The sequence below is a fragment of the Budorcas taxicolor genome, chromosome 14 (assembly GCF_023091745.1).
Source record: "Budorcas taxicolor isolate Tak-1 chromosome 14, Takin1.1, whole genome shotgun sequence".
In the NCBI taxonomy this organism is placed as follows: Eukaryota; Metazoa; Chordata; class Mammalia; order Artiodactyla; family Bovidae; genus Budorcas; species Budorcas taxicolor.
In genome coordinates this window covers 69,429,473-69,442,458 of record NC_068923.1, presented here as the reverse complement: position 1 = coordinate 69,442,458, position 12,986 = coordinate 69,429,473, and the positions used below count along the sequence as shown (strand labels likewise).

The following is a 12,986-nucleotide window of genomic DNA, read 5'->3' as shown; positions in this document are numbered from 1 at the left end:
TCTTCCAAGGAATAAGAGTCTTTTAATTTCATGGCTGCAGTCAACATCTACAGTAATTTTGGAGGCCGAGCCCAAGAAAATAAAGTCTGTCACTGTTTCCATTGTTTCCCCATCTATTTGCCATGAATTGATGAGACCAGATGTCATGATCTTAATTTTCTGAGAGTTTTAATACAGCTTTTTCACTGTCTTTCACTTTCATCAAGAGGCTCTTTAGTTCCCCTTTGCTTTCTGCCACAAGGGTGGTGTCAGCTGCATATCTGAGGTTATTCATATTTCTCTCTGCAATCTTCATTCCAGCTTGTGCTTCATCCAGCCCAGCATTTCACATGATGTCCTCTGCATATAAGTTAAATAAACAGGGTGACAGTACACAGCCTTGATGTACTCCTTTTCCAATTTGGAACCAGTCTGTCATTCCATGTCTGGTTCTAACTGTTGCTTCTTGACCTGCACACAGATTTCTCAAGAGGCAAGTAAGGTGGTCTGGTATTCCCATCTCTACGAATTTTCCAGTTTGTTGTAATCCACAGAGTCAAAGGCTTTCGTGAAGTAGATGTTTTTCTGGAATTTTCTTGCTTTTTCTATGATTCAATGGATGTTGGCAATTTGATCTCTGGTTCTTCTGCCTTTTCTAAATCCAGCTTGAACATCTGGAAGTTCTCGGTTCATGTATGATTGAAGCCCAACTTGGAGAATTTTGAGCATAAGTAATACAAATGAGATAAAACTGTAATAGAAGAATCTAGCCTAGTTTAGGGGTAAAAGAAATTTTCCTTTCGTAAGGAAATATCAAGTTTTCTTTGGTAACAGTTGAGTTCTGGAGAAAAAATAAACTAAAAGTACACGTGTGCTTCTGGAAAGAGGGAGACAGGAGAAAAAATTTATTCCCAGGTAGGGAACAGCATTACAAACATTAAAGCACAAGGAGGACTCTTGCTCTTTAGAGAAGTATTTTTCAAATGTGAATTGATACCAATTAGATTATGAATACCAACAGAATAGAAAAAGAGATCACCACATATTGAAAGGGTGGGTATTGTTTTAGAAACTTTTGCATCAAATATGTTTTTATAGTATTGGGTTATAATGTAATGTTTCTCTTATTCTTCAGTAGCCAAAATAGCTGGAAGTTACTGCTCTGAAGGGCAGAGAAGGTCAGTGTGGCTTGAGGCTGGTATACAAGGATGATGCAGCAGGCAGATATTAGATAAGGACAGTCAAGGATTCAGTCTTTAGGCTAACAATGCGGAGCCACTGAAGAATTTTAACCAGGGAGGAAAAACAATCAGATTTTTTTTTTGTCATTCTGCTAACTTTATTCTTTATACAGTTTGGGTAAAGTAAGACCCAAACAAGGCTTCCACTGGCCCCCATCCCCACTCCACTTTTGAGGCTTTAAAAAGTGACTAATAGTTGATACTAGTAATGATTTCCAAGATTGCAGAATTTCCATAGTAGAACAAAGCTGTGCATTTGGTTTCTGAAAGAAAATAAGAGACCCTCTTAAGAGGTGACCATAGGAGAAAGATGATGAGTGGACAGGGCCAGGGGGATCTGTTGTCCTAGTTCACACCAACCTAGGAAGGTTCCCCCACCTGCAACATGAAGCAGCCTGTAACTCCCACAGTCACAATGTACTTAAAATGAGACTCAGAAAAATATGGAATGCTTCAGGAATTTGTGTGTCATCCTTGCACAGGGGCCATGCTAATCTTCTCTGTATCGTTCCAATTTTAGTATATGCGCTGCCAAAGCGAGGACAAAACAATCAGATTTAAATTCTAAAAGACTACTCTCATATGGAAAACAGCTGGGAATGGTGGGAGGGGAAACGTCAAGAATACTTACAGGGAGAGTAATTCAGAAGCTACTGTACTCATCAAACAATGGATGCCAGCATGGCTAAGAGTAGTGGCAGGGAAGTAGATTCAAAACACGAAATACAAAATGAATGAAAATCATTGAAATAAAAAGCTGAATGGATGTGTAACAGCAAATCAGAAATAGCTGAAGAGATCATTAATGAATCAGAAGACAAATCTGAAGAAATTACCCCAAATCTAATGCAGCACAGACACGGAGGTAAAAAATATGGAAGGTAGGGAGGTTTATCTGGTGTGAGAACTCAAAACCTGAGGAACTGAAAAAAAGAGAAATATCCAAAGAGTTACTTTTCCAGGACTAATGCAAGACAAAATCCATTTTTAGAATCAGAAGGCCCAATAAATACTGTCAATATAAGTAAAATTCACTTAGCCACAGTGTTGTAAAACTGAGGAACACCAATGGGAAAGAAATGCTAAAAGCAATTCGAGGAAAAAAGTCTAATCACAAAATAGAATGAACAAGGGAATGGATATTACTGTACAAAATAATGTCTTAATTTATGAAGTTACAATGAAAAGGACAGACGACACAAATAACAAGTGGAGAGCAAGATGACTTCAGCAGCAGCTTTCTTCATGACACTAAGGTCAAAATTACATGTTAAGGACTTCCAAATGGTCCAGTGGAAAAGAATACACCTGCAAATGCAGGGGACATGGGTTCAATCCCTGGTCTGAAAGATTCCACATGCCCTGAGGCAACAAAGCCTGTGCACCACAACTACTGAGCCCACATGCTAGAGCCTGAGCTGCAACTACTAAAGCCTGCACGTCCTAGAGCCCACGCCCCACAAGAGAAACCACCCTCCGCAACTAGAAAAAGCCTGTATCCAGCGCAAGCTTAGGGCCCCACATGGTTATTAAAATTTCTAGGGTGAATTTCTCAAAATTCTCCAAGCCAGGCTTCAGCAACACATGAATCGTGAACTTCCAGATATTCAAGCTGGTATTAGAAAAGGCAGAGGAACCAGAGATCAAATTGCCAACATCTGCTGGATCATCGAAAAAGCAAGAGTTCCAGAAAAACATCTATTTCTGCTTCTGTGTGGATCACAATATACTGTGGAAAATTCTGAAAGAGATGGGAATACCAGATCACCTGACCTGCCTCTTGAGAAACCTATATACAGGTCAGGAAGCAACAGTTAGAACTGGACATGGAACAACAGACTGGTTCCAAATAGGAAAAGGAGTACATCAAGGCTGTATATTATCACCCTGCTTATTCAACTTCTATGCAGAGTACATCATGAGAAACGCTGGGCTGGAAGAAACACAAGCTGGAATCAAGATTGCTGGGAGAAACATCAATAACCTCAGACATGGAGATGACATCATCCTTATGGCAGAAAGTGAAGAGGACCTAAAAAGCCTCTTGATGAAAGTGAAAGTGGGGAGCGAAAAAGTTGGCTTAAAACTCAACATTCAGAAAACGAAGATCATGGCATCTGGTCCCATCACTTCATGGGAAATAGATGGGGAAAGAGTGGAAACAGTGGCAGACTTTATTTTTTTGGGCTCCAAAATCACTGCAAATGGTGACTGAAGCCATGAAATTAAAAGACACTTACTCCTTGGAAGGAAAGTTATGACCAATCTAGATAGCATATGAAAAAGCAGAGACTTTACTTTGCCAACAAAGGTCCATCTAGTCAAGGTTATGGTTTTTCCAGTGGTCATGTATGGATGTGAGAGTTGGACTGTGAAGAAAGCTGAGTGCTGAAGAATTGATGCTTTTGAACTGTGGTGTTGGAGAAGACTCTTGAGAGTCCCTTGGACTGCAAGGAGATCCAACCAGTCCATTCTGAAGGAGATCAGCTCTGGGATTTCTTTGGAAGGAATGATGCTAAAGCTGTAATTCCAGTACTTTGGCTACCTCATGAGAAGAGTTGACTCATTGGAAAAGACTCTGATGCTGGGAGGGATTGGGGGCAGGAGGAGAAGGGGACGACAGAGCATAGATGGCTGGATGGCATCACCGACCCAATGGATGTGAGTCTGAGTGAACTCCGGGAGTTGGTGATGGACAGGGAAGCCTGGAGTACTGCGATTCATGGGGTCGCAAAGAGTCGGACACGACTGAGCGACTGAACTGAACTGAAGAAGGCAAGAAATGGAGGTGAAAAAAGCCAAAGTGGAACATATAGAAAGTTTTATAGTAAGATGGTAGAAAGAAACTCATATATTATAAGAGGAAATGGATTTAACATTTCAGTTAGACACATGACTATCAGCCTAGTTTCATAAATTCCAGGTAAGAAGCTGGAAACACCCCATGTTCAACAACAGTTGACTGAATTAGTTATCGTATGGTCAGACCAGAGAATACTACAAAGCAGTGAAAAAGAATGGACTATAGATGAATTTATCCATTTAACATGGGTAAGTTTCAGTGCTGACAATGCAACCCATAGAATACAAATCATTTCAATTAAATATACATCAAAAATATGAAGAAAAGAAATAGGTTTTTTTGTAGGGATATACAAAGAAATAACACAAAGTCATGGTAATGGTCACTTCTTAGGGACAAGGAGGAAAATACAATCAGTGAGGGGCTCACAAGCTCTTCAAAGTTAAGAGAACCACTCAATTTCTCAAGCCAAGTAGTAGGTAGGAGATATTAGTTAATGGGTATAGGTTTTATTTTTCTTTAAACTGGAGATGTTAAATACAGTCTTTTGTATATTTCACATTTTAACAAGCAAACATGTTTATGAACATGAATAAAGTTTTAAAAAAGATACACAAGCAACTATTTAAGTTTCTGTGACGTGTTCCCAGTGCCTGTTAAAAGCTGCTGACACAAAGAAGTGCCTATTATAGAATGGAAAAAAATAAAGAGCACAAAAATATTAATTAGTACATCATTTGAGGTCAACATCTTACTAGGACAGTTTACCTGTTATCAAAACCTAACGTTAAATCCAGAACCAAGTAATTTGCTTTTATACACGCTTCAAATATACATTTCATCAATAAATACATTTTGGTAATATGCAAATATGATCATTAGTTATATAGTTTTTTTCTGACTGATACTGGTAATCCATAGCGACATCATTATTTGAAAAATAAAGTAGTAAAATATGAATATTAGCTTTAGGCAAAGGCAAATCGGAAGTGGTCAAACAGGAGATGGCAAGAGTGAACATCAACATTCTAGGAATCAGTGAACTAAGATGGACTGGGATGGGTGAATTTAACTTAGATGACCATTGTATCTCCTACTGCGGGCAGGAATCACTTAGAAGAAACAGTCAACAAGACTCCGAAATGCAGTACTTGGATGCAGTCTCAAAAACGACAGAATGATCTCTGTTCGTTTCCAAGGCAAACCACTCAGTATCACGGTAATCCAAGTCTATGCCCCGACCAATAATGCTGAAGAAGCTCAAGTTGAACGGTTCTATGAAGACCTACAATATTTTCTGGAACTAACACCCAAAAAAGATGTCCTTTTCATTATAGGAGACTGGAATGCAAAAGTAGGAAGTCAAGAAACACCTGGAGTAACAGGCAAATTTGGCCTTGGAATACAGAATGAAGCAGGGCAAAGGCTAATAGAATTCTGCGAAAAGAATGCACTGGTCATAGCAAACACCCTCTTCCAACACCACAAGAGAAGACTCTACACATGGACATCACCAGATGGTCAACACTGAAATCAGATTGATCATGTTCTTCGCAGCCAAAGATGGAGAAGCTCTATACAGTCAGCAAAAACAAGACTGGGAGCTGACTATGGCTCAGATCATGAACTCCTTACTGCCAAATTCAGACTTAAATTGAAGAAAAGTAGGGAAAACCACTAGACCATTCAGGTATGACCTAAATCAAATCCCTTATGACTATACAGTGGAAGTGAGAAATAGATTTAAGGGACTGATCTGATAGACAGAGTGCCTGATGAACTATGCACGGAGGTTTGTGACATTGTACAGGACAGGAATCAAGACCATCCCCAAGAAAAACAAATAGAAAAAGCAAAATGGCTGGCTGAGGAGGCCTTACAAATAGCCATGAAAAAGCAAAACGCAAAGGAGAAAAGGAAAGATATACCCATTTGAATGCAGAGTTCCAAAGAACAGCAAGGAGAGGTAAGAAAGCCTTCCTCAGGAATCAATGCAAAGAAATGAGGAAAACAAGAGAATGGGAAAGACTAGAGATCTCTTCAAGAAAATCAGAGATACCAAGGGAACATTTCATGCAAAGATGGGCTCGATAAAGGACAGAAATGGTATGGACCTAACAGAAGCAGAAGATATTAAGAGGTGGCGAGAATACATAGAACTATACAAAAAAGATCTTCATGACCCAGATAATCACGATGGTGTGATCACTCACCTAGAGCCAGACATCCTGGAATGCAAAGTCAAGTGGGCCTTAGAAAGCATCACTACGAACAAAGCTAGTGGAGGTGACGGAATTCCAGCTGAGCTATTTCAAATCCTGAAAGATGATGCTGTGAAAGTGCTGCATTCAATATGCCAGCAAATTCGGAAAACTCAGCAGTGGCCACAGGACTCGAAAAGGTCAGTTTTCATTCCAATTCCAAAGAAAGGCAATGCCAAAGAATGCTCAAACTACCACACAACTGCACTCATCTCACACACTAGTAATGTGATGCTTACAATTCTCCAAGCCAGGCTTCAGCAATACATGAACTGTGAACTTCCAGATGTTCAAGCTGGTTTTAGAAAAGGCAGAAGAACCAGAGATCAAATTGCCAATATCTCCTGGATCACTGAAAAAGCAAGAGTTTCAGAAAAAACATCTATTTCTGCTTTATTGACTATGCCGAAGTCTTTTGACTGTGTGGATCACAATAAACTGTGGAAATTTCTGAAAGAGGTGGGAATACCAGACCACCTGACCCACCTCTTGAGAAACCTGTATGCAGGTCAGGAAGCAACAGTTAGAAATGTACATGGAACAACAGACTGGTTCCAAATGGGAAAAGGAGTACATCAAGGCTGCATATTGTCACCCTGCTTATTTAACTTATATGGAGAGTACATCATGAGAAACGCTGGGCTGGAAGAACAAGCTGGAATGAAGATTGGCGGGATAAATATCAATAACCTCAGATATGCAGATGACACCACCCTTATGGCAGAAAGTGAAGAGGAGCTAAAAAGCCTCTTGATGAAAGTGAAAGAGGAGAGTGAAAAAGCTGGCTTAAAACTCAACATTTAGAAATCTAAGATCATGGCATCTGGTCCCATCACTTCATAGCAAATAGATGGGTATACAGTGTCAGGCTTTTATTTTTCTGTGCTCTAAAATCACTGCAGATGGTGACTGAAGCCATGAAATTAAAAGATGCTTTCCTTGGAAGAAAAGTTATGACTATCCTAGACAGCATATAAAAAAGCAGAGACATTAATTTGTCCACAAAGGTCCATCTAGTCAAGGCTATGGTTTTTCCAGTAGTCATGTATGGATGTGAGAGTTGGACTATAAAGCTGAGCACCAAAGAATCGATGCTTTTGCACTGTGGTGTTGGAGAAGACTCTTGAGAGTTCCTTGGACTGCAAGATCCAACTAGTCCTTCCTAAAGGAGATCAGTCCCAGGTGTTCATTGGAAGGACTGATGTTGAAGCTGAAACTCCAATACTTAGGCCACCTGATGTGGAGAGCTGATGTGGTGTTCATTTGAATGGACCCTGATGCTGGGAAAGATTGAGGGCAGGAGGAGAAGGGGACGACAGAGGATGATATGGTTGGATGGCATCACCGACTGGATGGACATGGGTTTGGGTGGACTCTGGGAGTTGGTGATGGACAAGGAGGCCTGGCATGCTGCAGTTCATAGGGTCACAAAGAGTCAGACACAACTAAATGACTAAATTGAACTGAATTGAACTTTATATAGTATATAATCTTGAAAGAACATTTAAATATAAAAAAAATCAGATAGTCATTAAAGTTTTATATATTCCAATAGGTCCTTTTGGGAACCAAATAGTATCAAATGATTATATTGGTTAAAAAATACACCCTCTGCTCTCATTTCAAGATAATGAGATGGTTTTGTGAATCAAGATCCTCGTTTACAACCTACTAAACATATATCCTCTAACCCTATGTAAACTTAGTCTGGAAGAATTTATAAAGCAATAATGATGTAAGGAGAGATAGTGTGATATAACTGAAAAAGTCTGTTTTCAATTCCATGCTTTAACATTTACTAGGTATGACCTTGAGTAAACCATCTGTGTATGTTTCCTCATCAACAATATATAAATATTAACACCAAATTTTCAGTGCTTCCAGGCATGAGTGAGGCAGTCAAATGTTTGATTCCTTTTTCTTCCCTTTGGGTTATTTACACATATAGGTGTTAAAAATCCCTGACAAATTCTCTTTCCTCCCTACAGTTTTTATTGGTCCACTATGACAAATGAAGTAACTGCCAGACTTGCTTTTAATTGCTAGTGATATAATCACCTAGAGATCTTTGCTATTAACACCTTGGTTGAACAACTGACTTAAAAAGTGAGTGTTAATGATGTTTTCAGAACATTTTGCCCTCGGGTCACTGGTGAAGATGGAAACAAAGGCATCTTAACACCCTTCCCATTTCAATATAGCCTGACTAACACATGCAATTTTATGTAACTATTGCTCCATTTATTACAGATCAGTACTTTTGATCCAAGGAATTAGCTCCTACATGAGGTAATGAGGGTCTACTTCTATCTAGTTACGGATATGCCACCTTTTGGTATTTTCTTTATGAACCTTGATCATTCTGTACTATAAGCGGTCCTTTAAACTTGGCATTCTCACAACACTGGTTATAGATGAGTCAAAAATTAGCATTTGGCTTACCCTCTTTGGGAATCTTCCCCTCTAGTTTCAGCACCTTTGCATTATAGTTTAGAAGAACCAATACCACAAACCAGAGATCTGAACACAACACAAGCACCAGATCTGACCTGTATTCTCCAAACTTAACTGTGTGTTAATGGTGGCCTGATGAGGTGTCAAATAAAAGAAAAATATGCATGTATCTTTTATCTTTGTACCATTTGTTGAGACCAGTTAATAGATATTTCTGTTATATGACTGGGCTTTAGTTCAACAAAGTGGAAAATCAAACCACTTGTAGGTAAAGGAGACTAATGGGGACTGTATATACTTCTTGAATATTTAACTCTGTTTAATACTCTGTGTGTTTAACTCTGTGTATGTGCACACACACACGTACATCATATTCAATAAGGTATTTACAAAATTCAGCTTACACTCCTATTTAAGTCTCTGTAGTAGCCTAGTGAGTGACTAAAGAGCCACTTAACTAAGGCATTAAGAAGTGGTAGCCTTATTTGCTAATAGCCCCTACTGGAGACAATCAAACTATTCTAAAAGAGGTACAGGTCAAACAATGTGGCACATTAATATCATGGAATACAACTTAGAAATAAAAAGAAACAAACCACAGACATACATGATAACTTGAACAGATCTCAAGGGGATTCTGAGCAGAAAAAGCTAACCTCAAAAAAAGTCATATACTGTTGCTACAACATTCTCATAATGACAAGATTATATCTCCACTGTGGCTCAGATGGTAAAGAATCTGCCTTTAATGTGGGAGACCCGGGTTCCAACCCTGGGTTAGGAAAATCTCCTGGAGAAAGGAATGGCTATCCATTCCAGTATTCTTTCCTGTAGAATTCCATGGACAGAGGAGCCTGGCAGGCTACAGTCCATGGGGTCACAAAGAGTGGGACACGACTGAGTGACTAACACTTTCATATAACAAAACTACAGATAAAGAGAACAGATTAGTGGCTGTCAGGTGTTAGAGCTAGTTGGAGTAGGCATGACTCCAAAGGGGTAGCATAAGGAGAACTTCCTGATGATGATGAGAGCTCTGTATCTTGACTGTAGAGATGGTAACACAAAAAGTGATAAAATGGCACACAGAGTTATTCATACCACTGTACCAATATCAATACCCCAGTTTGAGATTGGATTATAGTAACATACAAGGAAAAAATTGGGAAAAACTATATTTAGGTTGCATAAGACCGCTCTGCTATTTTTGCAACTTACTAGAAAACTACTGATATAATTATTCCAAAATGAAAAGTTAAAAAAAAAAATCACACACTTACATACACAAAGAAATAAAATGAAGTGGTCAATTTTATTCAAATTCTCCAAAATTATACTAAATACGTTGTTTCTAAAAGGTTTCACCTTTATATAATGGTTTTATTATTTCACCTTTCTTTTAAAGGTTTTTCAATTTTTCTGTACAGTTCTTCAGTAGAAGCCAGAGTCCTGAGCTGCCCAGTTAGGAGCCTAAAATACACAAAAAGAAATCAACAGGATGAAAAGAAATAATTTCTGAAAAGCCAACTTTGAAAAAAGTGACACTAGTATTTTTTAGCCACACTTCTGCCAATCTATTCTCCACGACTTTAACAACTTCCTCAATTACCAAATGTGAAGTGTTTCCGAACAACACAACAAAATACCATCTGATATAGTTTTTGACCAATTAAAAGTATAACAATGACAATATCACCAATATTATAACCCCAAACAATACAACTTGACCCTTAAGCATACAGAAATAACAACTACACGTTAGTTATTTTTCAGGCTCAGTTAATTCTACACTTTGATGGAATAGGAAAGGACAATAAAGTTTAAAACTGAAGGACTATGCTAAGGACACAAATCTGTTAAAAACTTCAATCAGATGAGATCCTTGAACGCAGCTTGACTGTTTTCTAAAAACTTTCTACCCTCCAGATATAAGTAATCATAATGCCTGAAAAGTATTAGGGGTAGTTTGGAATCCCAAAATTTCAAGGCTATTCAAATTCCTTTAATATCTAATATGCAGGATTTCTACCCAAAGTGGAAATCTATTTTTCTGACACTTAAATATGAGTATCAGATAAAGTCAAATTTTGTAAAATCAACACTAACATAATAAGATCAACATTGTTGCAGAAGTAGTTCTTTAAAGGAACACAAATTTCAAGTACTTGAAAGAGAGATAACACATGTAACTTATCATCTGCCAGTATCAAAATGATGTGTTGAAAACACTAAGGAAATGACATAATGAAGGCACACAGGAAGGGTAAAAGAAAAAAAAACCCACTTGTAATAAAACTAGGAACACATAATTTAATTTTTGTTTCTTAACTAATGCACAAAAATCTAAGAAAAATCTTTTCAGTTTAGTGATTCTTAAATAAAATTACCCCCAAATACAAAACCAGACACAACCAAAATTAATTTGTTCTCAAATGATACCCATGTAACAATTATATTATTTACTGCCAAATTTGAGACAACAGAAGATGTGTGGTTCTTACCTCTGACCTACTATTCTGATTAAGTTTCTTCTCAATATTCATGGCCAACATCTGGCTTCTAAATGAAAGGCTTTTGGTCTTTTCAATCACTTGCTGATAGGGTGAGACTGCATTGTTACCCATAACCACATGACCCTAAAATGAGAGAGAAAAACTGGTCCTATAACGTTAACAATCGAGTTTCTTAAGTTGTAAGTATGACATCACAACCTACATGTATGTTGCAAATATTTTTATGCACAGTACAGACAACAATATTCATCCAACAATAAAAAAAACAGGAAATTGCTGCTGCCTTCAAAAAAACTATTATACATTAAAACAAAAATTCTAGAATAAATGTCCCAACAAAAACTTCCTCCCAAAATATAAAATAATCAGCAACTGATATCTAGTACATAGCACAGACAACACTCACTAATTTAGAATCAATCTTGGCATCCAGCCTTGCATTTCTAATCAAATTTACAATCCACCTTTCAGCTTCTTCTGGAGTCATGTTCAGTTTATCTGCCAACATGCTAATGGAAAAGAAAAAAGAAATAAAATGACATTAACTGAGTTAAAAACTTAGTTTTATATACACAGTCTCTGACCTATACTCTATATGGAAACTTTTAAGTACTTATGGGTCATCTTCTCTTAAATATTATGACTCTTAAAATTGCATTGTTCATGTTTGTGCTATTTTCTTGAGCTGTTCACAATCTAGCTCATTTCACCTAACAGATATAAGGTTTTTGAAGGGAGGGCCCCATATTCTGTATTTACACAAATCCTTCTAACTTCCATAAAAGTATCTTACTTAGTAGTGCTCTACTACTAATGATCTAAGGGAGAAAAATGTTGTACAATGTGTAATGATTATAGACATTAAACCCATTACAAGGAGCATCAGAAATTAAGAATAATAAAATGCAGCACATAACTAAAATTCAGGGCTGCTGAATTTCATTTTCTTCTGCACTAAGGACACTCCCTTGAACTGTACACTATAGATACCTAAATGGCCACTGAGTTTAAGTAAAAAGAGACATACATACAGAGAAAACACGAACGGAGGAGAGGGGGAAGGAGAAAGATGACAGACACCAAGACCCTGATTTAAAGTCTTTGATGTCATCAACCAATTTGCCTTTTCTAATTAATGATCAGAGGCCTCTTGAAAAAGAGGCCACTGCAGGGCTTAATTTATCAGGATTAACACAAACACAAGCCTTCATAGCAGGTAAGTCAGTCAGTCAAATGATGAAAGAGTATCTATGTATGCATGTATAATATTTAAAAGGATGGTATACATATACGCATATACAGGTGAAGTGAAGTGAAGTTGCTCAGTTGTGCCCGACTCTTTGTGACCCCGTGGACTGTAGCCTACCAGGCTCCTCCCTCCATGGGATTCTCCAGGCAAGAGTACTGGAGTGGGTTGCCATTTCCTTCTCCAGGGGATCTTCCCGACCCAGGGATCGAACCCAGGTCTCCCACATTCCAGGCAGACGCTTTAACCTCTGAGCCACCAGGGAAGCCCTAAATACAGGTGTTTGGACACAAATATTAACTCTCCTCTTTTACTTGTCTTCAATGAAGATATTATACACTTGCAGTTCTTCTAATATTATCACTACTTTAATGAAAAAAAAAAAAAAAGAATATAAAAATTCCTAATCTGATAGCACTCCCAATTTTAAAGTATAAATTTTTAATACATTGGAAATCATATAGCTATGTAATTGTAGAAGTCTTAATC

The 12,986-nt window shown here is 37.9% G+C and overlaps 1 protein-coding gene and 1 non-coding gene across 2 annotated transcripts in view; both read right to left on the bottom strand.

The window, feature by feature from the left end:
* Positions 1–1,657: 1,657 nt before the first annotated feature.
* On the bottom strand, positions 1,658–1,760 carry LOC128059681 (U6 spliceosomal RNA). Its single transcript, XR_008200610.1, has one exon. It is a non-coding gene; the product is annotated as a U6 spliceosomal RNA (small nuclear RNA).
* An 8,273-nt stretch (positions 1,761–10,033) lies between these two features.
* The window catches only part of EIF3E (eukaryotic translation initiation factor 3 subunit E), a 47,536-nt gene continuing 44,583 nt past the window's right edge, over positions 10,034–12,986 (bottom strand). The window contains exons 11-13 of the mRNA XM_052651645.1: positions 11,658–11,760; positions 11,240–11,374; positions 10,034–10,208 (exon numbers count right to left, since the gene is read on the bottom strand). Of these exons, the coding sequence (XP_052507605.1) occupies positions 10,170–10,208; positions 11,240–11,374; positions 11,658–11,760 (277 nt within the window). The 3' untranslated portion in view covers positions 10,034–10,169. The remainder of the gene's footprint in view (positions 10,209–11,239; positions 11,375–11,657; positions 11,761–12,986) is intronic.